This window comes from Acanthisitta chloris, unplaced genomic scaffold (assembly GCF_000695815.1).
Source record: "Acanthisitta chloris isolate BGI_N310 unplaced genomic scaffold, ASM69581v1 scaffold23735, whole genome shotgun sequence".
NCBI classification, from domain to species: Eukaryota; Metazoa; Chordata; class Aves; order Passeriformes; family Acanthisittidae; genus Acanthisitta; species Acanthisitta chloris.
In genome coordinates this window covers 69,226-96,058 of record NW_008673504.1, presented here as the reverse complement: position 1 = coordinate 96,058, position 26,833 = coordinate 69,226, and the positions used below count along the sequence as shown (strand labels likewise).

At 37.7% G+C, this 26,833-nt stretch overlaps 1 protein-coding gene across 1 annotated transcript in view; it reads right to left on the bottom strand.

Moving 5' to 3' along the window:
- LOC103802517 (dystrophin-like) overlaps positions 1–26,833 on the bottom strand; it is a gene marked incomplete at its 3' end in the record, with an annotated part of 103,606 nt that overhangs the window by 9,014 nt on the left and 67,759 nt on the right. The window contains exons 10-11 of the mRNA XM_009074999.1: positions 24,699–24,845; positions 1,793–1,871 (exon numbers count right to left, since the gene is read on the bottom strand). Of these exons, the coding sequence (XP_009073247.1) occupies positions 1,793–1,871; positions 24,699–24,845 (226 nt within the window). The remainder of the gene's footprint in view (positions 1–1,792; positions 1,872–24,698; positions 24,846–26,833) is intronic.

Sequence of the window (26,833 nt, the reverse complement as noted above, 5' to 3'; positions counted from 1 at the left end):
GTAAAAGCACAATATTTTCCTCTGGTGTAGCAATAGTACCTGATATCAAGCAACTGGATGCCTTTGGAATTTGGAGCTTATGAAAGATGGGACTGATATATGTCCTGGCAGATTTCAGTGACTGAACACTTACACTTGGAAAGGATTCTACAGATATTTTCAAAGCTTCAAATACCTAACTTTTGCATGCATGGGTAAGAATGCATATTTGCACACACATCTAAGAGAGAGAGAACAAACAAACAAATACACGTCCATTTTTCTCAGTAATTTGACTATTTCCAAAGTCAACACATTTCACCAGGCTCCTTCCAGAATAAGCTCTAGTTACTTACACAGAAGAATGTCTCAGTGTCTCACTAATGATGGGTAGGCTAAAAGATGTTTCTTTCACAACACTGAGCAACTTTTAGATCGATCTAGTTTATCAGTAACAATGCAGAGTGAGCCTAGGGCATAACCTGGGTGCCCTCAGCACTGGCACAGAGAACAATGAGTGTTTAGTGTGATAATGTAGTGCAGGTCACCCGTGTCTCTTTCAGAATTGCTTGATTTACATTCTAAATGTATTCTTTCACCAGAAATACACCAAAAAACAGGCACCTATTTACACATTGTGTTCATGTCACATACACAACAACCCTCACACATTCTGTCTTGACAAGTCTGATTTGCAGTTTTACATATATTGATCTGACAAATTATTCCCAGTTAAATAAAAGTGATTTTGAAAAAAGCAATTACAAAAATAGAGCTTATTTCTCAATACTTTGATAAAACAAGGTGCAGGGTTGAATCAGCCTGCATTATTCTTACATGCCACAACACTGACTCTGGTTTTGAATTTGTGTTTCATCCCACTGAGAATTTTCAGCTTCCCATTGAGATTCTCAGTGGAAAAATGGTTAACCTATTAAAATACAATGCAGTATCAGCTGAAAAAAAGTTTGTCCTCTATCCCACTGTGTACGTAGCTGTGCAATAATAATAGTAACATCTATTTCTGATGTCTGGATAGCTTGTCCCTCTGCATGTAGGAGAATATTATCCTATGACTGGTTTCTGTTCCGCTGATATAATCTCTTAAATAAAGCTTTACTGTTTACTTTCCTTAATTGAAGTACAATAGAAAAGACATGGCCTTTAAGAAGCTTCATTTAAGTCACCGCCTTAGAGCTTTGAAGGTGTTTCAAGTTGTCTTTCAGTGCACTTCAAAACATCCTTGATAAAAGAATGCGTGTGGAGGTGGAGTGGGAATTTTACTGGCAATTCTATTTTATGCACAGTTGTAAAAAGTTTACTTAGCTGCCATTCTTCTGCCAACTTTCCCACTACAGTTTTGATCCTCTCACTGCTCTGCTAAGTGATCAAATCCTGTAAAATATTTTTCTCACAGGTCTTATTTTGCCCTTTTTTGGAGTTGAATGTGTCTTTGAACAGATAACATAGTTTTTTAAAATCATCTTTTATGGGTTAAAATAATCAGAAACTCTTCTTAATATAAGTTTGTAGTCCTGAAAGGGAACCTTCAAACAATGAAGGCCAACCTAGCAGTGACAGATGTGGACAAAGAGACTCAATACTGACAGATGTTTGCCATTTACCCTGGGACTGGACTATATAAACTTGTTTAAGAGTCCTCTGCACCCAGAAATGAAAAAAAAAAAAAAAAGAAAATCATTATCATACAGTCTAAAACAGAAGCTCATAGCAATGACAACCAACACATGGCTACAAAAATATCAATTAACTATGTATGGAAACTGAACAAGAAAAATGGGCAATTACTCACTGGTAAGAAAATGCTGGGAAGTAGGTCCAAAGTCCCTGTGAGCTTCATGCAGTTGCCTGATGCGCTCATCAATGGCCACCTGGGAAGAGAGGAGAAAATCAGATTCTTTTCTAAATCAGCACCAAATAGCAATTCTAGTCAGATACTTTTTTTTCATTAGTGAACATTCAGTGCAAATGCACACTCTTCAGCAAAAAAAGCACAAACAGTTCCTCCTAAGAGCCACTGTGACAAACTCCCCTGGCTGTACGATGGCACATCTTAGTTCCACTGCTGCCACACCACTGAAACAGCTAAAGACATGCATTGTACATTCACCTCTCCCTGTCTGAAAACACTGCCCAGAAACAGATTTAATAATTTTCTTCTCATTCTAATTTCTAAACTGCAATCACATCTGTTTGCAATGTTTACATTTTTCCTCAAAATATTTGATAAGCAAGGAAATAAAAAAACCTGATTACAGAAACAGGGTTCAAGTTAGCAACCCTTAGCCAACTGTAGTGTGATCAAGTTGCCATAATTGAAAATGACTATTGATTTTCTCCTCAGATTGGGCTAGGAAGAGATGTAAGTGCTTCAGTAAGGAAGAGATGTAAGTGCTTCCATAAAAAGCAATCTGTAGAACAGTGAACCAGAACCCATTCTGTTCATCTTGGTGGATCTCTTTAGAAATATTTTAATATGCCAAAAAAAGTGGCTTCTCTTTTTTTTCCTTCTGTGTTTGCTCTGCACACTTTTTTACCTGTCTGCAATTTCTGTCAGCTTTTATTCTTTCTAGGGAAAAAAGATCTTTTTATCTTTGATGGCCATGAAAATTAACAGCAGTTTCTACTGCCCATATTTCTAACCCAAATCATCCTTTCATTGAAAAGACTCCATAGAGTCACGTGCTATTTTGATAGGGGGTTATTAATGCCATAATGGAAAAAAATATTTTTATTCTCCCTCTTCTTACTCACCAGTGCTAGGTCTACTGTAATGCTAGCCAAATGCTAGAATTGAAGAGAAACTTTTTTTCTTGAAAGAATTGAAACTTTTCCTCACCAGATTCCTCTGAAAGTTCTCACTTCTGAATAAAATATACCTAATATAGGCAAATATTAAAAAAATCTCTCAATCCACCAAGAACACTACTTCAAATGGGGGGAGGAATGGGAATATTGCATTCTGTTTTGTCCAGGCACTTCACTTCTACTTGCAGGTCACTGAGAGGAGAGTGAGGTCAGGCAGGTACCACCTACCCCTCTCCCTGCAGACAGTTACACCTGAGCTCAACTTCTGTAAATGACAGTTTGTTTGAAACACATGAACAACACCAACTCTTCTGAAGTCAGAACAACAACCTTTTTGTGAGGGCATCCACAGGCACATGCAGCAAATCATAGACACTAATGGCAGAATTGTGCAGCCTGCAATACAGGCAAATTACATCGAGGTGTGCAAGGGGCATTTTTTACTACTTGTTAACAGGAGAGAGTAGAAAAGAGATCACTATTTAAAAATAATACTAAATGTAAACAGTTAAGACAACTGTTGAAAGGCTGGATATGCCTGGGAGTCTGAGAAAAAATGGCAAGAAAAGAAGACTAGAAGATTCTCATCTGAACAGCTCTATTTAGTGCAGCAGCGAAAGGACACACAATCTCCTCTTTTTTTTTTCCAAATGTGCCTCACCAAAGCTGTTGTCACAAAAAGAGGCAATTTTCTGTATCAATCAGCTTGCATACACACAATACTTATTAAACTAACACTCCTTTAATTTCCCCACCATATTCATAGCATTTCCACAGCCTCCTGACCCTGACTCCAATCTCAGCCAATTTGCAGCGAAAGGACACACAATCTCCTCTTTTTTTTTTCCAAATGTGCCTCACCAAAGCTGTTGTCACAAAAAGAGGCAATTTTCTGTATCAATCAGCTTGCATACACACAATACTTATTAAACTAACACTCCTTTAATTTCCCCACCATATTCATAGCATTTCCACAGCCTCCTGACCCTGACTCCAATCTCAGCCAATTTGATCTCAAAGTTTTTACGACCCTCTGTAATGCTGCCCAGCAATTCTCCTCCCAAGAGCTGAAAAGCTTCTTTCCTTGCTCTCCCTCCCCCAGAGCTGTCCAAGCAGTGTGAGGCTGTTCTTCACAAATCAGTCATCAGGAAGATCTGATCTACTGTACTTCTAACAGCTCCTGAATTCAGCCCCTCACTATTCCTTGCACATGGCAAATCAGGATGGGTTTAAATAAGCACAGTTCCTGCTGTTAATGAGGAACAGCAGGGGAAGGCAAGGGACAGTCATTGCTCCCAGCTGCTGAAGCTCAGGTCTCAGTCTTGGTATTTACTGAGTTGAAAAAGCAGCAAAGGACAATTAGTTTTCTTGTGAAAAGTTCTGTATTCTGAAATATTTTGAGAGTGCAAAAATGAACACGAAATGTGCTTATTTTCCACATAGATAAATGCAATGCTCTTTGCATGTATTTATAGCTGTTACAGAGACTACATTTCTGGGTCATGTTAGGACTATTTCAGCAGATTCAAATCTGAGTGACTTCATGCAATTCTCTTTTCAGTAAATGAAATAAAATCCTAAAATCTAGTAGAATGTGTGTATTGTACCCTGACTGCTCTTTTTTAATCTTCAGATGAAACAAGAGAGTAAAGTGTAATATAAATTCAGGAAACATCTTAAAGCCCTGGGCACAGAGCCTTAGAAAACAGTAAATAAAGGAATGATCTCCTTGACTTGATATGTCTACTGTGAATAACCATCCACAGCTTCTTAGGCTTTTGTTTTATAATCCTAAATCAGTGCACTGCAGGCTCTGTGTATCTCTATGCCTGAAGAAAGAAAGTTAGGTCTTACAGTTTAAATAACAAAAACATTCAAATTTAGAGAGACTAAAACAGTTGTAAAACATGTGAAATCTTAAGAACAAACATCTTTAGGAAACACTTCTCTTAGAAAACATTACTTGTTTTGGATAAAAGATACTCTGTCAGAGAGGCCTCACATTTGACATCCCAGTTGCCCCTGTAAAAGCCATCACAGCAGCTCGTGGGTGTTCTGCAAGGGATTTCATGTCACTCTCAGTTCCTCATTTCTATTCATGCACTTTTGTTAGATATAAAATATTTTATGAAACTGATATGAGCTGAAATGGACTTGGCCTTTTAAAAGCACAAGAAACTGCTTTGCAGGTCTATTGTGGAGCACTTTCTTAACAAAGCTTTCCAATTCTTGGCTTTCCAGACACATTTGTTCTTTTTTAATAGATTTTTTAAAAATGTGATTTAATCAATATCAGCTATATTTCTGCCAAATCCCTTGCAGAATTTGATATTATCCAAGAAAGTAATTTTACAAATGTTGATTTTTAGCTGGTTGATTTTAGTTTTGGGTGGCATTTTTGCTTGTTTTTGGGTTTTTTTTTATCACAAAGCTGAACTGCACCAAGTAAAAAGTTTACAATTTACAATTTGCATTAGCTTCAAATTCACATAAATAAATACCCATAGACATCCCTCACTAGGTTCTACTCCACGTGGGCTGTGGCTTGCCAAATTATATCTCCGTAATCTTGGACAGTGGCTCTATATTCCTTCCAGGTTACATGTCTGTGCTTCCACTTTCTGTATAGTCCTTCTTTATTATGTTTCAGTTTTGCAAAGAGCTCATTTTTCATCCATAAAGGACTTCTGGCATTTTTGCCTAAATTCCTGCTCTTCAGGATTGAGCTTTTAGACTCTCTAAACATCTTCCATACCAACCAACTTTCTCGGGCCTCTCTTCCTTCAAGGGATTCATCCAAGCAGATCCCTGAAAAGGCTGAAGTCTGCTCTCCTGAAGTCCAGGTTGGTCTTATGGTCACTGCAGCCAGGGCTGCCTTTGACTCTCATGTCCCCAGTGAGCCTTTCCTCGTTTGTGAGGAAGATCTCCAGCTGAGCACTTGCCTTTACTGGCTCCTCCATCAGTTACGTCAGGACGTTTCCATCAATACTATCCAGGAACTTACTGCGTTGCCTATGACCTGCTGTGTTGCCTCTTTGGCCAATAATCAGGCTGGTCCCCCATGAAAGCTACTTCTGCTTGTCTGGAAAAGGCTTCAGCCAATTGCTCTGCATGGCTAGGTGGCAGACACCCACTACAGCATCACCCATGCTGGGCTGTGCTTTAATCCTCATCCACAAGTTCTCCTTCGGCTCCTTCTCCAACTCCAGCATTCCTAGGTTAAAGCTCTTCTGTATGTATCATCTGTATAACTCCATAAAATATACTCCTTAGAGCTCTGACTATGCAGACCTACAGACTCAGTGATTTCTCTTCTGCCTTCAGCATAAAGTTGAAACTGTAGATACTTTTAGCTCTGGATTGTAAGCTGGGGAAAAGGGAAGCTAAAATCTATATGCTTCCCTGAACCCCTGGCAGGTTATTGATCTTAAAATGAGTCTAACTTTGATGCAGTTGGACATTTTCAAAGTCAGTGGGAGCCGGGCACCTGCAACTAGGGAGAGAATGTGTTCTGTGCTAAGTAAAACTGTCTAGTAAGGGGCTCAGCATGGCATATATTCTTTCTGAGATCAGATCTTCTGAGATCAAGGCACCTGCACACTATGTGCTTCGAAATGTTTCCATAGCTTTTGTATTTTTTTATAGCATTCTATCTATCCTTCAGGATTACTCATGATCCAAAGACTTTCAGGCAGTACACTGTGAGTACCAGGTATCTCAGAGGTGAAGCTGTGCAGGGCTACACTGACACTGCCCCTACCTTTCCTCTGCATTTTTCCTAACAAGTTTCTGTTATCCTCAGTCCAAATATATGTTTAGACATTTTGTAATAAGAAAAGTCTGAACCATTAATTACAAATCTGTTGTTGAGGAAACATTAGTGTTTTTAGGCTGTGCTGTTCCCACCCTAACATGGTTGATAGTTCACTTCATGTGTGTCAAAAAGATCCATTATCATATCCTGCACGTGGTGAATGCCACACGTTCAAGTAATTCCACTAACATTACATGCAGTTTTAATCTTAAATCTGTTTTCATTATCCCTCTCTTTGCAAAGATGAACACCCTATTTACCACTGTCAATCTGCAAAGGTCTCAGATGGAGCTGAAATCTTTGAAAATGGCTCTACTCAAACCTCAGATCTATCCACTCTGCAGATTCAGATCCTCCCACGTGCAGAGGGAGAGCTCTACCTCCCAGTGGAACAGAACTCCAAGCTGCAGCCCTGCAGGAGGTGGTGGAATTAAAGCTAAGATATTTTGTGTTTCCAGGAAAACTCTGATTGGTCTGCACTGACTATTACCATTTCAAAAATTTCATACTGGTGCCAATGTTCAATGTAACCTTTTTGCATATCAGTTCAAAAATTAATGCAACAAACTTGTGCATAAATATCATGGTAGAGCTGTTAAAATGTATTTCTTGTCTGCACAGATTCAGACATGTAAAACAACCCTTCACCTCCAGAAAATACATCACATTTTGAAAAATGCCTTTGCTGTTTATCAAATGCTATAAAAACCTCTCTTAAATTTGCTACCTTATTTTCACAGCTATCTGTATTTTATCACTTTATTTTTTTTCACAAGTAAATAATTTACTTCTGTTTAGGCTTGCCTTATTGCTCATTTGATTCTAGGAGCAGAGAACTGGGAAATTCTAAGAATAGAAGAAACCTTAGAGAATTAAGACAGTAAAGAAGACTGAGATCCTGACATGAAGTGCTGCTGAAGGGCAATGCAATTCAAGTTTGTGAAACAAGGAGTAAGAATAATAGAAGCAAAGACAAGACAAAGACTGTCTGAAGTTAGCCTCAAAATCTGAATTTTCAGTATCTCTTCAGCAGCACCATATAATACACTGACAGGCAGTTTAATTGGCAGTTACAAAACTTTAATTTACTAAGTCAGAAACCCTTTCTGAATGTCTAACTTACTAGCTATTGTTATCACGGTGACAATTTGACACGTGGCCTTCAAGTTAGGCAAATAAAGGAGAGAAATTAGCATTCTCTTGAAAAAAAAGTCTATTTATGAAAGACTTAACTATGAAGGACTTTCTCAAGAACAGACTCCACAAGAAAAAAACCACCCCACATTCTCGTAAATCATAAAACTTGAGTGATCTCTATGAATAGTCCTCATTATTTCTATAAAATGGCCTTAAAGAGCAGTGCAAGAGCATCTTAAAACCATGCATAGAGTTTAAGAAACGAGGATGGACTTGATTCCTGCAGTAAAACCAACAATGAAGCTGCTATTTGCTTTGATGCTACAAGATCAGATGCCATAATTTTATAGAAAATTTCATGAACACTTCTGAGATTGAAATTTGTTCTCAGGGATTATAGAAAGTAACTCCCCCAAACAACAGCATCATGATATGACAATGTTCATCTTGGGGCCACTGGCATTGTCTCTGGTAGACACAGGGGAAGCTTCCAGCAGGTTCTCTCAGAAGACAGAGTAAGTGTTCTCTTCTTGTCCTTCTCTCAACCCATGAGCCATTTTAATACCCACTGCATTTCTCTCCCCACCCAGCTGAGGGAAGGGGCAGAGCAGCTTTGGGAGGGACCCACTGCATTACATCAGGAGGCCAAAGATTTCTAAAGAAATCTAAAGGCAGAAATAAGTTTCTGTAAGCTTTCTGACAAATATCAAATAAAAATAATCAGATCATCTGTAAAAAGCGAAGGAAATCATGTTTGTTCAATATACTATTTGATGCAATGAATTTATACATTTGAATGAGACATGCAGAGGAATTTCAAGCTACACTGAGTCTTGTGTAGCTTCATTTAGAAATTAATAATTTACAACCAGAAATTTACAAATGGAAAATACAAAGATTTGACTGGGAGGTTTTGTGTTCATACTTTTTTAACTTAATGAAAATTCTATGGAATAAAATTGTGGATGTTGAGTTATTTAACTCTGAAACCTTTCCCTCCTCGTGTGTTAGCTATTCTTATCCATTCTGAATCAATAATGGCAGTCCTTATTTTTAGTAGTATGTAGATGAAATACAACTTGCATTTTTATCAGACCATTTTAAAATTTTATTCATTCTCTTTGCCTGTTGTAATTTAGTTACATACTTTAATTTTGTTATGTCTATTTAAATTTATCTGTAAAAATAGAAAAAGTAAAACCTGCCTGTAGGAAGTTTTTCCTTTTTCTCCTCTCTCATTAGAACTCACCTTGTGCAGAACCTGTTATGTTTTGTCTTTTCTACCCTGATAGTCTTTTCACAACCTGCAGAGACTTCCCCAACAGTCTCAGGAAAAGCCCAAAACTCTCACCCCACCCAATCTAACACAGAAGCCATTATTTGGACAGGCTATTCAGCCAGTAACTCCACTGTACAGTAAGACTGCTCTGAACAAACCAGTGCTTTGATTCCACACTGCTGAGGGAGCAGTGCTGGCCTACAGTTGTCTGTCCGTGACTGCTCTCTGGCTGCAGAAGCCAAATTCCACTCTGATGATCTGTAATTGCTTTTGACTGGGTCATTTTTATCCTCTACAGTTGCCAGCAGTAGCAGACATGAGGCTACAAATCCTAAAGTAACTTTCAAAACTACAGTTTGAGAAACCAGGAGAACAGCTGATAAACTGACCAGGGTGCACTGAGACTGAAAAATTTCCAAGTTTACAAGAATTTTAGATAAAAAAAAATCCACAGTGAAACTGAGGTTGCATTTGATTTTGAAATATATGTCCTTTTAGACCATTCCATGGCATTTCCCCAAGGAAATACACTCTATCAGTGTGTTTTTAGTTCGGCTGCACATACCATTACACTGTCTTATTATTTAGCATTTGTCTCACACAAGGGAAAACAATCATGACAGTCAGGGAGGAAAAAGCAGAAAAAAGCAACAGCTGAGAAACCAGGAATATGGATCTTGTACTGTTAACATTCATCATATGAGAGGACAACTGGCAGGATCATGTATCTGAAGGGTGAAGATTTTGGCAAAGGAAAAATACAACTTTATAGGCTCAAGTGAGCAAAAGGTACTAATTTCATTAGAGTTTGGATTCTTCTGAAAGGTAAATTTGCAAAGTAATTAACAAAGAGGCAAATACTTTCTGCTGTGACTCTCACTTCCAATGCCAACAAGAAGTTCCCTCACCTGATCTTCCCATTTTGCTCCTCCTCTTCATCACTGTCAATTTACTATTAGGTTCTGTTTGGGTTCCTGTTGTTTCCTTCATACTACCACGTTCTCTGTGTGTTAAGTTATTCTTAAGAGTTTAAATGTTATTCTGTTTTCTCTTGTTCTGACTTCTGTGTTTTCTTCCTGCCTTCTCTAGCAGTCATCTCTCCTAACCTTGGAAACATTCAGGGCCAGGTTGGACAGGGCTCTGAGCAACTGGATCTAGTGGGAGATGTCCCTGCTCTTTGCAGGAGGGATGTACTAGTTGGCCTTTAAAGGTCTTTCCAGACCAAACCATTCCATGATGCTATAGCCTCCAGATTTGAAAAATGCACTGCCTGCACTGTCCCATAGTGAGTCAGATTCTCCCCGTGTTCTTTAAAGTGTGGCCAAAAGTCAAGCTGAAAAATATTATTAGAATGGCTGTTATGAAAGCAACTTACAGGTTAGGCTTCTGAAAAAATTTGCTTCTCTGCCCACTCCAGTTCTGTTCAAACAGGCCTGGTTTCTGTACTGCTTGGAAATAAAAATCATGGCAACTTGTGATTTTTGTGGTGGCAATCTGAAATACTTCTCATGAAACTGGTAAAATCTTCAAAGTTTACACAGAAGTACTTGTTGGGTTTGAATTCATTTGACATTTTTTCCCCAGCCAACCATCTGTGTGCCTGTTGTGATAACCTAGTACTGCAAGACTAAATTATACACCTGCTTGTCAGCTCTCAAGCATATTTTTGTTTCTGATCTTGTCAGAAAATCTGTTTTGATATGTGTGCATAAACACATGTGAAGGAGTATATATATACAACAACCTCTTTACCTCCAAAATCATCCCAGAACTTAAATTATTCTGACTATACTTAGAAAGCTTTATTGAAAAATATGGTCTGCTTAAGAACGGAACACTGGTGAGCAAAAGATAAATTAAACTTTAGCTGTGTTTGCTTCAATAAGACTACCAGAAATTCCAACTCATTCCTGTCAAGTCACTTTTGAAGTAGCAAAAATCTGACCTGCCTGAAGACCTCTGAAGGGCTTCTGAAATATAATGGATGGAACACCACATTTTTCAAACAGTCAGGGCTTTGTTTTATTTTGTGTTTGTTTTCCACAACCCACAGAACAAGAGGTAATACACTGAGTTTAAGAGGCACAAACAAATTCAATTCCAGAGAACCAGTTCATTCCATGACCAACTTTTCCTCCTGTCTCTGATGTGGTACAGGTTCAGCATCACTGACTATGCACTTTTACAGTACAGTCACGACTGCATCTTCTAAAGCTACACAAGTGAGCTATATCCAGGGTAATAATCCCTCATTTGTGACTGCATTCTGCTTCAAAAATCAGTAACACTGGAAATGTGAGGAGTGCCTTCAAAGTTCAGTTAGGCTGCCAAAAGATGCAATTTTAATATAGCTTTTCTTTTTTTTTTCCTAGTCGTAAAAGTTTTAAATGAAACCTTGGACTTGCTCAAACATTGTTCCCTTGAGAAAATGCATTACTAATCTCAACTCCTACATCACCAAAACCATTTTGCCTGCCAGTTTTCCATCACTGTTATGAGCACTATAAATTGGTAACAACAGAATTGGGATTTTCTTATTAATTGGGAAACCTTTCACCAACTTCTACACTGGCAGCTAGCATTTCTTCCCTAATGGATTCATATTAGCTACAGTATGTATACTAAAAATGTTCTGGTCATAATCTGCAAGAATTCTACTGGTTTTATCTATAAATGCTGATTGAATGAGCTGTTTACAGGTTTCCTTTTGTTACCAGCATATATTAACTAGAGAATATTAGGAGCAGTGGAAGTCATGTTCTAAAAACTGCATTTCTAAAACTATGAACTTATTCTTGGGATACCAAAGCACTTCTCATCATAAAATCTTATTAAGTCTGTCGCCAGACTATGATCTTAGAAGTAAAGAATTAACTGCTTACTATTAAACTGTGAGAATTAACAATATTGGATGGAGCATCAGGAAGCACAGAGAAAAGAAATCTAGTTGATCTGACCACCTGTTGTAAATCAGAATGAGAAATTTGTAAACCCAAGGTACATTACTGAGGGATCAGTCTTGCATATTATTTACTATTTTAAAGGCAAAGCAAAATACACATCACAATTAATTGTAACACAGCACTTGCTTCATACTTGGTAAACAGGCAAAAGTTCTTTGACTTCAGCCATGGCTCAAAGCTATGGAATGAGATGCAGATTTGGTGCCTCTTTTGAATCCTGACCATCAACAGTATGTTAACATTGACGTTTAACAAATGTTCAACTGAGCATCTCCCTTCGTGCTCAAGACTAGATGGTATGGCTGAAATGTACCTGGCCATGGAGGCCAGTAAGCAAAACATTCCAAATGAGCTGAAAGATGGACTTTATTGCAATAATTAATAATGAGTGACTATGATATGCCTTGGGATAAACATTCTTCACAGGATGGTACAGAAGAAATGTCCCTCGGAATACGACTGCAGAACACACTGTGATTGTATGTAGACAAGCTCTATACCCAAAAGGTAATACAAAACATTTGAATGTGAACCCTTGGTTGGAGCAAACAGACTTTAAAATAATAGCATACAATTTTAAGGAGAAACATAATTGTCACCAGTTTCTGGATTTGTAATTTTATAGCTCTAACAGTCTGCAGACATTACATCAGCTACCAAAGACACTGGAACTACAGCCACTGTCCCAGCAGCAGCACCACCCAGCTTAGAACTTGGCCAAGTAGGTTGAGATCATAATGATGTTGTTCATTATTTCAGCCTTTCTTTTGAACAAGTTAGTTTGCTTCATTTAGAAGCACTTTCTACCATTGAGAAAAATGGCTCATGAGTTCATAAACCTAACGTCCTGCCCAACTTCCTTGTTTATGTATTATGCCATGTCTTCATGGAAAATTACACTCTCACTGTTTGTGTCACTGAACAATTTAAGAGTACATAGAAATCAAACTTCACTTCAAACAATCTGCTGCACCACAAATAAAGCAGTATGACATGAACTGAAGATAAAAAGGTACCTCAAGGAAGGGAAGCAAATGGGATTGCATCTCTGTCTCAAATATACAACCTGACAGATATGACACTGGAAGGACATGAAGTCCTCTTCTATTTTGGTGTACATATCACAGCATTCTGCAGAAACAGAGCACTGCAGACAAAAATATGAAGGAACTCTAATGAATGATGCTCAAATGAAAAAGAATCAATGGAAATACCCAGCTGTGCTAAAAAGACTTAAAGTTACCATTTATGCAACTGATGTATGCAATAGGTGTTGGGAAGGAAAAGAAAATTGTTATGAACAGTCTCTTTGGCAAAGTATCAATGGAATTAATTTTTGAATTGGAAGGGAAATGGGCAGTGGAAATAATTTAAAAGAGAGAGGAGCATGTACTATTGGAAATTCTGAGTTCTATCACTGGAAGATCACTGGTATAGGCTCAGAAATGGAATGCAAGCTGAAATTAAATCTAATCCATAGATAATGTTTATTAAAACATATATATGATATATTTCTGCTTGAAGTAGATACAGCCTAACTCTGAGAAGAAATGTTTAACCTTTTCTCATGATCCCAGGTCATGAGAGATGATGGACACACACACAGTACAGGGTTTGATTTAAATAACTGCACACCCTCCTCTCTGCATGAGAAGAGAAAACTACTTCTCCAATTACCATTGATAGGTTGAGTTTTCAGTTGTCCAATCCAGGTATAAAATCCACAAACCAGACTAAATATTTAGGAGCTGAAATCCCTTTCAATTATTTGCATAAAGCCAGTAGAAATCCAGCAAAAATTTAAATACAGTTTGGGTTTTATTTTTAATTATTATGATGATGTGTTATTTAAGATCCTCATACAGGAAGAGTTATAAATTGTAAGGACTATCCCAATAAACTTTCAATTAAATAACTAAATTAACATAGAGAAATTTAATTAAAGTTTTTACAAATGCAGTTAATTAAGCTGCAATCTAAAATTAAATCTCACCCAAACCCCTTTTACATTTCTGCAGCTCATCAGATACAGATATAATTAAAATTCTAGAAGTTCACCTATGCATCAGAATCTAAAAAAAAAAATTTTAAGAAAAAATAAAACCCACAACCCAAACCTGCTGAAGTGGTTTGAGAGGCTCCTGCTTTAATGGGATTTATACAGTCCTTGGAGTGGGAGGACAGCACATAAAAACCCCTCAGAAACAAATCTAGGTCTTCAAACCTGCACAGACTTTTTCAACCTTTGAAAATTTTCCCCAAGTGAAGGATAACAGATTGACATGGCCAGGAAACAGGGAGATAAATCCTGCTGACTTTGTATGTGCCTTCCACTGAAGTAAGCAGGACTAGGACAGGTAAGGCACCCAGCACTTGTCAGAGGAACAAACTGCTTTCTCAGAACTGGAATATTTCTGATTTCCAGGTGGCCTAAATGATCCTTCTTCCTTTCTTAATCTCTTGCTGACCAACTCTTTTCTTGGTCAGTCCCAGTTTGGTCTGTTTGATTGGTCAGTTAAATGCAGATCTATTTCCCAGGGGAGAGTGACTCAAAATCACTACACTCGTTTTCTGTAAGAAGTAAACGTTTAACATAAAACATTCTAGGTGTTGGTTGATCCAGAGAAAAGTGTCCAGATAACTGGGAGATCTATTATCACATTTCTTAGGAGCAGAGAGCAGTCAGTCTCTGAAGAGGTGTTCTTTGTGAGAGGGAAAAAAAAGAAAGTGTAATAACTGAAGTACAGTTCAAGACTAACATTTACTGAAAATAATACTGATTTCTCTATTAAAAGAGGCATATGCTGTCACAGAACAAATGCTGCTAAAGCAATGGGGCACTCAGCACTGAAACTGGGAGCTGCTCACTTGCTTGAGCAGCACCTGTGAGCACACTGTGCTAACCACATTACCACTGCTGAAACCCAAAACCTTTACCTGAAAAGCTCAATTTAAGCAGGAAGATGATTCAAGATCTGGAGATTGTGTTTCCAACTTGTGGCATAGGCATCTCTCTAGATGAATAAGCAAATCATGTGCAATTCTCTTTAAAATATGAATTCCCATAGGTTTTCAGGCATATAGACTTCCACAGGGTTTAAACTTAGCATCTGAAGTACAAGGTACAATTGCCCTATCATTTTATGTTGAGTAAGAAAAAGGAAAAGCATCAAACCTCCATAGTATGATAATAATACGATAAAATTTAAAAGGCTTAAGTGTTCCTTTTTGAAGACACATCTCTCCTTGAGGGGAAAAATCATTAACTTTTTTTGTGTACAGAAAATGAATGTGTTTCCTTTCTTGCATAGTAAAATCTGGAGAATCTATGCAAACAACAAAGGTAGTAAAAATCCATAGAAGCTTGAAGATTGAACAACCTGTGAAAATGTTTTTCTGCAGGCACTTGAATCACTCCCTCTTACCTTGAGCTTGCAGTGGAACAGGACCCTGGCAAATTGTTATAATCTCCTTGAACCCTAATCACCATTTTCATCAAAAAAGGTGGGGCAGCCTGAATTTTGTACAGCAAGCAACTGGCATTCTATTTGCTAAACACAGAGAGTATGCAGCTAAAAGGTTGAAATGCTTCCAACTTTTACTATCTTCAGGGTATTACATTCCAACATTAACAGTTGACCAGTAAAAGAAAAGAAAATTATGAGACTGACTGCTTTGAAGAGCTTTAGAGGGCTGCTTGGACCATGGCTGAATCTTTCACTGTCTCTGATCTTCAGAGATTTCTTGGGAAAAGAAAAGGTTGTGATTTGTACAACTGCCATGACTTCAACCCTACCTCACCTTACACTGCACTTTTCCTCTCTTCATCCCTTCTTTTCCCCTCATTTTAGATTCTAAGTTTTCTAGCCGTGTTCTCTACTTGTTTGTTTAATGATTTTCTTCCCAGCCTTTCTAAAAAATAAATATTGGTATGATTGTTGATGGTATGACAGACAAGGAGAAACTTACATGAAGAGGAAGAAAGGAAGCTTCAAGGAGAAAAAGAGCAATGAGAGAAACTAAAAAGAGGACCAAGGAGATTGTAGGCAGGGGAAGATTAAAGGAAAAACCAGCAGCCAACTCTGATTTTCAGCTATAAGGGAATCAGCAGCTGTCATTAAAAACCTGCAGCTCTGCTTGAGACATATTGATCACACTATTTCAATGTTTTCCGTTCAACTCAGAGAGCCCTGCTTCAAATTATGGCAATACTCAGGGTAATACTTATCTTAAACAACAATTTTGTTTTAAGAAGGAAGACTATTGTATTTTTTCCTTTTTTCTTTTGCAGAAAGGGATGCTGAATTTCAGTGTTCTGCTTACCTGCTCAGGAACACACAAGTATCAAAATACCCTTCCTGCTAAAGATGAGGGGGTTTTTTCTATATTTTTTAAAGGGGAACCATTTAGACACATAATCCCTTAATACTGTAGCCACTTCCTAGAAGGAGTATCCCTGTAGGGCCTGTGAAGATAACGGAGAAGACTATGTCTCTCTGTTCACAAAGGACTGGAGAGTTGCAACCAATCCTGGTAAAATAGTAGAACATCATTAGATTGTGAATAACTGCATTTTGTACACAATATTATTGTACTGATATACAAAAGATATTTTCTGAAAATGCAAATACTCGATAAATACTAAGACTGTCTTATCTTCCTCCTGAGTGTGCTCAGGCTTAATTTCCAAAAGTTATCTCACAGTTCCTAGTCACACAGGTCACTTTAAATACATTGTTTTCTGAAATATGAAAGTTAGAGGACAAGAATACATGAGATAGGATGATTCATGTCTCCCACACACCTCTGTTCGTGTAACACCCTTTTTACTGTTAGAATTTTTTCTTACATATTAAAACCAGATGTACCAGTCTAAACTGTAGAATTACACTAGATTGTGGGCAAAAGGGAGAAGGGCAAAAAAAGCAGCAAAGAGGACATTCATACTGTCATTTGCTTTCAAACACAAAGCCAAAACCTTCCACTGGTCTCACATTCCACAGTGAGAAAGAAAAAATGTCCCTTATACCTTGTCTTCCTCTCTAGGTACATTGATGACATTTTTGTTCCAATGTGACTGTTGTAAGAATGAAAATGTCTTGGCTTTAGAGGTTTTTTAAATGATTTTTTTTATAATGCACTAAGCTCAACAAACCTTTGTAGAAAATAGAATGCTCTTAATTATGAATAAATTAACTAAATTAGCAACATGAGATGGCTATGAAATTAGAGGACTGTTAATTGAAACTGCAAACACAGCTGTATAGAGCATAGAGATGAATCACTCCAGTAATGATGCAGATGTTTCTAAAATGTGATTATGTTTAGCAGGAGCATACTATTGAAACTCCCCAGCCTATTCTTATATTGTGTCACTGAAATGGTTTTTAAACCCATGAACACCAGGAATCAGAATCTCAGGGATGGCAAATTAGGCTCCCTGGATATGTGAATTAGTGTTGTCTGAATGTCAGCAATTTAATTCTCCAGCTTTCAAAGAATGTCGAAATGAAGCCAAAAACAAACATCTGTTAGTTATATTCTCATTCAGAAAAAAAATATCTGGCAAGCTAGAGCCCGTGTGACTCTGAGAAAGACAGTGAAATACAGTATCTCTGAGCAATAACACTGCTGTGTGAATATACTGATCATGTAATTAATATAACATGGGAGCTCAGGAAATCTAATGTGTGTACAACTGGGAATGCATCTCTTTGGCATTATCCCTCTGAAGTGCTAGAAGGACCAGGAACAACTGGTATTTCCTAGCTAAGGGTTTAAGAATTGATTAGCTACCTAAAAACAGCAAATCAAGCTTTTTATAGTTTCAGCATTTACATCTTCCCTAGTACGTTCTTTGATAAACTGTACAATAAAGGTGTTGGGTTTTTTCTGGCAGAAAGAGGCACAAATGTTGCTCTTGGGTCATAGCAGGGTATCTTGAGCTCAACACAGACAGCAAGTCTGTACAGCTGTGAGGGGTGGCAGAGCAGACAAAGCCAATGGTCCATGGTGGCTTAAATTCCAACACAGCAGTCTGAAGTCTCTCTCATGGCCCTGATTGCACAGAGCAGTGTTAGCACTGAATACCATATGTAAATGTTATGTTAAAGAGCCTGGGATTTGTTTGCTGGAATGGTTCACAGACTAACAGAAGTAGATTTTACAACACCAGTATTTTCCTTAAATCTAACCATGAATGAACATGCTGAGGAATATAAGAGCACAGTTTGCGTCCAAACCCTTTCCACACACTGTAGTGCAGCTCACAGCACAAAGACACTACTAGCTGTGATTCAGGGGCCTCAGCCTATATAGCAAGAAATACTAACACAAATTTACCTGAAATGGAGTTTATTTTCCTGACCTCCTTTTCTAGGGAATGGGACAGACCTTTAGACTACATAAATGATCAGAACTACAGTAAAACTAAAAGGCCTCTATGACTTACACCAAACCAACACAGTGTCATTCTAATTTAACAACATTTCACAATGTGCCATTCTGAACCAACTAAACCCATGTAAATTCATGCACAAGATGGTTAAAATAATGTGAAAAATTATGTAGAAAGTCATTGGCAAAGCTAAAATAATCAGGATGACCTGGCACTGTTAAACATCACAGGCTTATCCCCTCAGTTGTGAGAAATACTGAGCACAGTCTGACAATGTGAGGGCACAGTGATGATCAGAAAATTGGATTTGCCTCTTTCAGAAACTTTCTTTGCTGGGAGATGACCTCCTATTCAGTGATGAAGAAAAAGGATTAGATATTGACTTTTTAAAAGAGGAAGCTTGCATGATTTCTGCAACAGACCATACCAGCCTGACAGTATTTCACATGTCATTCACAGCTGAATAAAGTTATGAAGGCTTTATGAGAAAAATGTAACCTCTTTCTCTTTAAAGGTAAATCTAGGCAGATTCAGGATATATTGTGGTTAGCTCTGACAGCTGATGTGAAAACCAAATTCAGTTATCGTAGCTCTTTGGTTGGCAAAAGTACAGTCAAAGTCAACTCAGGGTTTGAAATGTGATGTTTTGAGATAAGGAACTGTAATGCCTGGATATACAAGAAACACATAGCTATTTTATAGAAGACACATTCTTCTATTTTTTCTGAATACACCAAAAATCACTGCACTGCTGAAATAGCACTGTATTATCAGCTATGTGTCAGTTAAGTGGGATAGAACTCTTTGTTTTCACAGATGAAAGAGTCATAAATGAGGGTATTGGGAGAAAAGGACACAAAACACGAGGTCAGTATGAGAAATCAGAGGAATGAAAGTAAAAACATCCAACACATCGAATATACTATCGACAAATGTAGCCTTAGGCTTATATTTCTGGATTGATTAATGCTAATTAATTTTTTTAAGACAAACTGAGCTGTAGTAGAGAAACAATTTTGAACACACGAGAAAATGGAAAAGATACTATTACATCACTTCCACACTGCCACTAATTTTCTATACAGTGATGCAACATTCAGCTTTATTCAAGCCATGTTGAACACTACAATGGCAACTGTAGAGAGCACCTTGTGAAAATATTCGGAAAACAACACGCACAGTCATCCCCAAAGGCTGGTTTCAAAACTGTGCCACAGCTTAATGCCACTGGCACTTATAGTGTTTTAAACACTATTGTCCACAGTACTTTCTAAACCAGCAAAAAATATTTTACTTAGCTTACAGTCTTACTGAAGCAAAAAGATTTTAAAAATATCGCACAAAATATTACCAGCTTAAAGACAGTAAAAGCTTTCTGCAACCTGAAAGTAGATAGTCTGACATAAAAATATCTGCAGTGATATAATGTGTAATTGGTATGTCAGAAAGACCCAAAATGACTCAACAAAGAAATAAAAAGGCTAACATTAACCTTTTGCACTCAAAATTTGCACATTATTTCCCTACCTTGGGCTTTTTATCCCTTTAAATGAAGTTTCTCCCCCCAAAAAATTTAACACCATTTCAGAAGGGAACAGTAAAAATGGGGAGAGAGAAATATGTTTTGTCAGTTTTACATTCTCCTTCTAAAAACCTTTAACAATACTTTGGCATCGGTACTTCGAATCTAAGGGGTTTTATACTGCTTCCAATCCAAGGGTATTCATTAAGGTTTCATTGAGTTACAAACCTCTGAAAATCACATTAGAGAGCCTTTCCAGGGCAGCTCTTCAATTCAGTGAACGTTCTATCTGTGCTAAACGTGTTCCACGTTCAAAGCAAACTTTGTACATCTGCTCTAACCTCACTTCAAACCAAGTGGGCATGAATGGCCAGACAATCTGTGTCAGCAGTGTAAATCCCCTCCAGGACATGGAGCAGAAGCAGAAATTGCAAAGATTCATCAGCCTTCTGGTGTCAGCAGATAGCTGACAATGGACCCTGCCCTACCCAATCCTGTCCTGTCCTACTGCTTTGAAAATCTAACCCACAAACTGTGAGTTCTGACAGCTGGAACACCTTGGGAAGGGAAGGGGCCTGTGCAATGAAAGTGAGTTTTGGAGACTGACTAATAATTGCAAGGTTCAGTTTTGTTTTGTCCTTGTTTGCTTTCACTATTCTGACTGCTGCTAACTCTGTGCACTTCCCAGCTATTCACCCCCACATGTTCTTACCTTCAAAAACCCTAATTTTCATAACAAGCAGCCTAAACATAGCTGATTGGAATCAGGTCACACAGCCAAAAGGGTGTTGGAAAAAATCAGGCCAGATTCTTTCAATTTGAACAAGAAAAAAATGAAACTATCGGTGCAATTTTAGCATCCAAGGTAAAAATTTCTAACTGCCATAGCCTAAACCCCTTTCTAGGACTGAAACTCAGAGCTTTAATTGTCCAAATGTAACTTTCACACTCCTTGTCATAGGGACTTTAACAGAAATAATTTCAATTAATGTTTTTGACAGTATCAGGTAATATGGACTGTGAACATTAAAGAATACATTTTCAGTGGTGGTTAGTAAGTAAATTAAAGAGCTACAAACTGATGATTTAGGTACTTCACTAAAAAGCAACAGAACTAGTGGATATTGGTTTCCAGTGAATATATATTCAACAGCATCATAACCTCTGTTTTCCCCAGTATCCTAAAGATAGTCTGGTATGAGTCATATAGATATTGCTGCCAAAATCATCTACAACTGCTGACAGGTGGAAGTAAATTGTGTACATTTTCTTTTATAAGGAAACAAGACTTACATATATCAACTAATATGCCCATTCTTTTCCTATCATTTATCCATCAAACAGATAAATGGGAGATCTTACAGGAGATATTGTATATGCAAAGGCTGTACAACAGAGTGCTAAACTCAAGCTGCATCTGTAATATATTTTCTTACACTTGATAAATTTTAAGTGGGTTTTTTTTGTATACATAAACTGGATAACTCAGTTTTTATAATCCCATACATGCATACACATATATGAGAAAAAAACACATCAAAAGAAATCTATATATGCATACTGTAAAGAAAATATAAAGTAGAGCAAATTCCTATTCTTCTGCATGGTTCATCAAAACATCTTCACAGAGGACAACATCCCAGAGTAAAGGAAGTCAAAAAAGGATAACAAAACTCTAAAATGAATGCATCTCCTTTACAAAATAAGACTAAAGCATTTTCAATTTGTAACAAACCAAAACTCATCACACGCATCACCATAAATTTAGAAAATATAAAGTAGAGCAAATTCCTATTCTTCTGCATGGTTCATCAAAACATCTTCACAGAGGACAACATCCCAGAGTAAAGGAAGTCAAAAAAGGATAACAAAACTCTAAAATGAATGCATCTCCTTTACAAAATAAGACTAAAGCATTTTCAATTTGTAACAAACCAAAACTCATCACACGCATCACCATAAATTTAACAAGATTTGTTTTCCTGCTCCTGCTGACATGGCTGTGGGTGATAATTATGCCTGTTTATACACTTTGTTTCACTGACTGCCCTAAACATGCCCTGAAGAACAAAGAAAGTGTCCTCCTGGTTTAGGAAGGAATCTTTCCAAATTTTGACACACACTTCATTGAACCCCAATCCAGAGGTGGCCTTCCTCCAGTAGCTTACAGAAATAAATAAATAAGATCTCTAAAGAATGAATGACTGCAAAATGAATTCTATATGCATACTTTTTCAGACAAACATTGAAAAAATATGAGACTCAAGCTAACAGAAATGAAGAAAAATAGGTATATGACTTCTGCAGCCAACTGGCATAGCCAATTAAATAAAGAAGAGCCCATTAAACAACTGTGGGTTTGGCAGAAGCTCCAGTTCTCATGGAATGTACAAAACAACATTTTAACTAAGTAGTCTGATGGGAAAACTCAACTTCCAAAAAGGATCAAACTCTCCCTCTGCTGGGAAGACAAAATCTGCAACTACTAAAATAATTTCAAATTTCTAGGTTGAAAAGCACGATGATTTTACCAATGCCTTAATTACTGTAAGGTGAGGTAGAAAGGTTTTGAAAAGTTGTCTCCCATTTTTGTGAGCTACTTACAGATGACATATGTTAAAATAGGTTTTTGATGTGCTCAGAGATAACAGCTCACCAATGACCACAGTTCATTACAACTTGCAAAGGAAAACCCACTAGAATATAAATACCATAGCAAAATCTCTCAGAAGATACATTTTTGGATGAAAGACAGTTTTTATTTTTCAGCTCATTAAAGGTACTGTTCTAAATAAGAGTCAACACAACTTGATTTAAACCAAAAAAATCTTTCTTGATACCTGAAGACTATGTTCTCCATGGGATACTTGTAAATTCTTTGTGTGTCAGAGGCTTTGCCCTTTGCCCAGCATCACACCAAGCAGGTCCCTGTGCAATGGTGTCTGTCCTGCCAGTCTGGGCTCCCTGGGCCCCAGGTGTCAGCTGAAGCAAGCAGGAGTTTGCGAGACACGTTTTCCCCCTAGGATGATCTCATTACATATACTGTTTGAAGCACACAGCATCTGAACATGAGAGTTCCTTGTGAAATTCAGAACAAATAGCTCCCTGGGAAGATTTCATCTCCTTTCATGTTTAGGAAAAATGAAAAAATAAACAGCATATTTTCCTCAAAACGACTCTATTAAAGGCATGAAGCTAATTATTTTCACATTGCTTAAATTCCACAGAAGATGACACAGTTTTCAGTGTCTGAGCTGAGTGTATTAGCTTTCATTAACGAAATACACCTCCTCACAACACTTCAAAACCAGGACTGGTTGAGGCTGTAATTGCTCAAGTGCTTTCTATACATTTTTCTTCCAGTATATACTCACCAAAACTGAAGACAAAGACAAAGCAGGTAAATGAATGGCAAACACCTTACTCACAAATACAAATGAAGTTCTGGGAAGATTGACTCACAGCACTCCTCTCACTGCACACACACTGTGCAACAGTGACTGAACACGTTTGTAAAAGGGATGTAATATTAAATCTCCCTAAGATTTGGCTCACAATGATACATTTCCTCCTCTGATCTTATGTAAGACCCAATGTTAATAAAGCAACAAATACGACTTGATTTCCTCCTTTACAAAATGCTTTTCAACTCTCTCATAAAACCAGAATTTGCTGTTGTTTCAGATGTGATAAGCCTCGTGTCCTTATGCACTTTTCGCACACACAACAAAGAATGGATATCTTTCTGGCAAGCAATAGCACAGAAGTCTCTCTTCTGTGATTCTCCTGCAGTGAGATTTTCTAGGAAATGGGATACATGGCTAAGAAATATTTTCCCTGTTAGGAACACGACGAGGAGGGAGAGAAAGATCTAACCTTTGAGGGGGAGGGAAAATGAGAAGTAAACTAAGAAGCATTTTATCTAGAGAAAAAAGGGAAGAAGAGCAAAAAAGAATCAGAAATAAGGGAAGTAAGGTGGGGAAAGCAAAGAAGAGTAGGAACACAGAAAGAATTACTTTTTGAAGAAAGGAATTAATAGAGGCCAATGAGAAAGTATGACTAGTATAAAAGAAAGACACCTCAGAATACACAAAAGGCTGAAATCAATAGAAAAAAATGATGAAAGAACTGAAGTACTAAGAAGATACTTTAGGTGATCTCAATTTCTAAAATCTCAATTCTGAACAGTTTTACTTGCAGTATCAAGTCCTGGCAATTACCTGAATGCAGGTAATGCCTTGTAATGTTACAACTGACTCTATGGGTGTGACTTTAAATATTCCACTGCACAGATGGAATAATAATAAATTACCTATAAGTAATTTATTTAGAACTGCTGCTTCTGGAAATTATTTCAACAGTAGTAAAAGGAACACAGTAGCTGAAATAAAATTTCCTATGTGAACTTCCATATACACCATAAAAGTATCCATAAAACATGGATAAGCCAGTTAAAAGAAAGGATCACATGAAATATTTGGCAGCAAGAAATGCTAAATATTAATACTAAAAGGTAAATAATATTAAGTATTTTAACTGAATGAGAACTTTAACCGTATCCATCCCTGGGCTACCTGATCAAGTATTCAGAAGCATATGAAAATACAGTGTCAGGTTTAACTCCTATTTTCTCACAGAGACACCATCACTGTAAGCTTTCTTCCTCTTTCACTCCTTAGCACATTTTTTTGTGCTATTCCACAGGGTAAAAACAAGCACAGAGAAATAAAAAATATTTGCTTAAACGCAGCACAAAGAAAAAGTAACATGAAATATACCTGTAGCACCTTCCACCTTGTGTTCAGGTCTTCCACACAGCTGAGATTGTACTGGGAGAGTTGAATATCAGAGGGAGCAAATCGGTGAGCAAGCTCATTGACATGGTGCACCTTTTCTTTTAGGGGTACGAGTTCTGCTCGATAAACCTGTGTGAATTAAATGTAAATAAATACAAATATAAATACAAATAAAGATAAGTGATAACCTCAGCAACTGTTAACTCTGCTACCAGCTGATTAGCAATGCTACATGTCAAGATAATCTTAGATGTTCAGATATCACATGTCTAGCTGAAAGAAAGGAGCATATTGGTAATGATAGAGTTATCAGTGTTTTTATTTAACTTCATATGGACTTCTCCCTCGAGGGTAAGGCACGTAATTGCAGAAGGTGCTGTGAAGTTGGAACCTTCGTAGCTATTTTGGGCCAGTTAAACAAAATTTCCCCTCAGCACATCACTGGGAGGACACTTCTCTTCTGCCTCATCCTCTACTTGTGTGTAACGTGTTCTTCGGGGTGGACAGAGTGATGAGTACCATCTAACACAGGAAAACAGAGGAAGATGCTGTTCCCAAATGCAGCAAAAAAGAGAAGCAATGCTAGAACTATTACAGACCCCACTAAGGCCATAATCCTACCCTGGATGTCTTGTGTGTAACAGATATAAGGTTAGAAATGGGAAGTACAGAAACATAAATCATTTCCTATGAATCCCAGACTGGCCTAGATGACTTATATTTCAGAACCCCCCACAATAATGTATCTTGTAAGATAACCATTAAAACTATGCATGGGAACAGTCTAGCTAATAATATCAGTAATGCATGTGAAACCCAAACTGCTAGTTACAAGCTTCTTGTTTTTAAAAGCAACAACCTGCTGCTGATGCTTCCATGGTGCATCTGGGCACGTTCAGATAAATTCAGGGCACCAGGACTTCAGCAAAGAGGAGTCTCTATGTAGATCTTCCACTGCTCCATATCTATCTTTCCTAAGTAGACATTTATGAATATTTACTGTGATAAAATATGTCAAAATGTAACAATGAACCATTTCTAAGGGACAAATTCTGTCACACTCAGGAGTACATTTTATTGCCATATGATGTCTGCACACAAAGGCAGAATAATCTACTTGCTGTATTAGTCTTGCTTTCTAGCTCCTTTCTCTCAGCATTTTTAATACAAACCACATGTGATCTACATCTCATTTCAGATCATCAAATAACCTGAAATTATTGCCTAGCAATTTTTTCATCAACCCTTGATGCAAAATAAGGTAAAAAATAAGCCCATCCAGTATATCAGGAGTAAATAGTAATAATGCCATCAACAGCACTAAAGGTAAACATCATTGAAAAATTGTTCCTCAAATGTCTTTCAAAAGCAGACTTGATTTGCATCAATTATGTTGGAATTATGTCTCAGTCTCAGTTGAGAGTGGCCCCACAATAACATCTGCCAGCTCACTCAGCACTCATGGCTGCGTCGCATCGGGGCTGACGCAGGACCAGAACTGTGAGCATGCAAAGTCCATCCCCTCATCTATTCCACCGTGGGTATTTCTGACACTTAATATGAAGCAGATTTCAAGAAAAGGCTAATTGTGCCTACAGAGAAAGTCTGTTTCCCTGGACTGTGAGCTGCACTTACACAAGGCAGTGGCCTCATGCCAGCCTGACATTTTCCTGAAGGATTCCCTCTTGCAGAAGAGTTTCCCTCTAGCACTGGCTTATGTTAAACCTCCATTCTCATAACCAGAGAAAGAGACAGAAGAGGACATCTGGCACCATGAGGAAAATACAAGATGACTTAGGGAGAAAAGTTCTCCTGTGCCAGATGAATTTCTGTTGTGGGGAGTTTTATAGCAGCAGCAGCAGCAGCTGGATCAGAGTGGGATCCACTTGCACAGTGAGGAGGGTGTTGTCCTACACCCAGGGCACAGCAGGTTCTCAGCACGGACATGTCCCTTCCCCAGCTCACTTACTGTCCAAGTGGAGAGGTATTCATGAGCCAGAGTGTATCTTCTGGTTTTATATTTAAGACCAGACAAGGCTGAACTGTCCCAGGACAGTTTGACAGTCTCCATCTTCTCCATTCAAAATGAGTTTGTTTCTTCTCTGATGGGCTTAGTG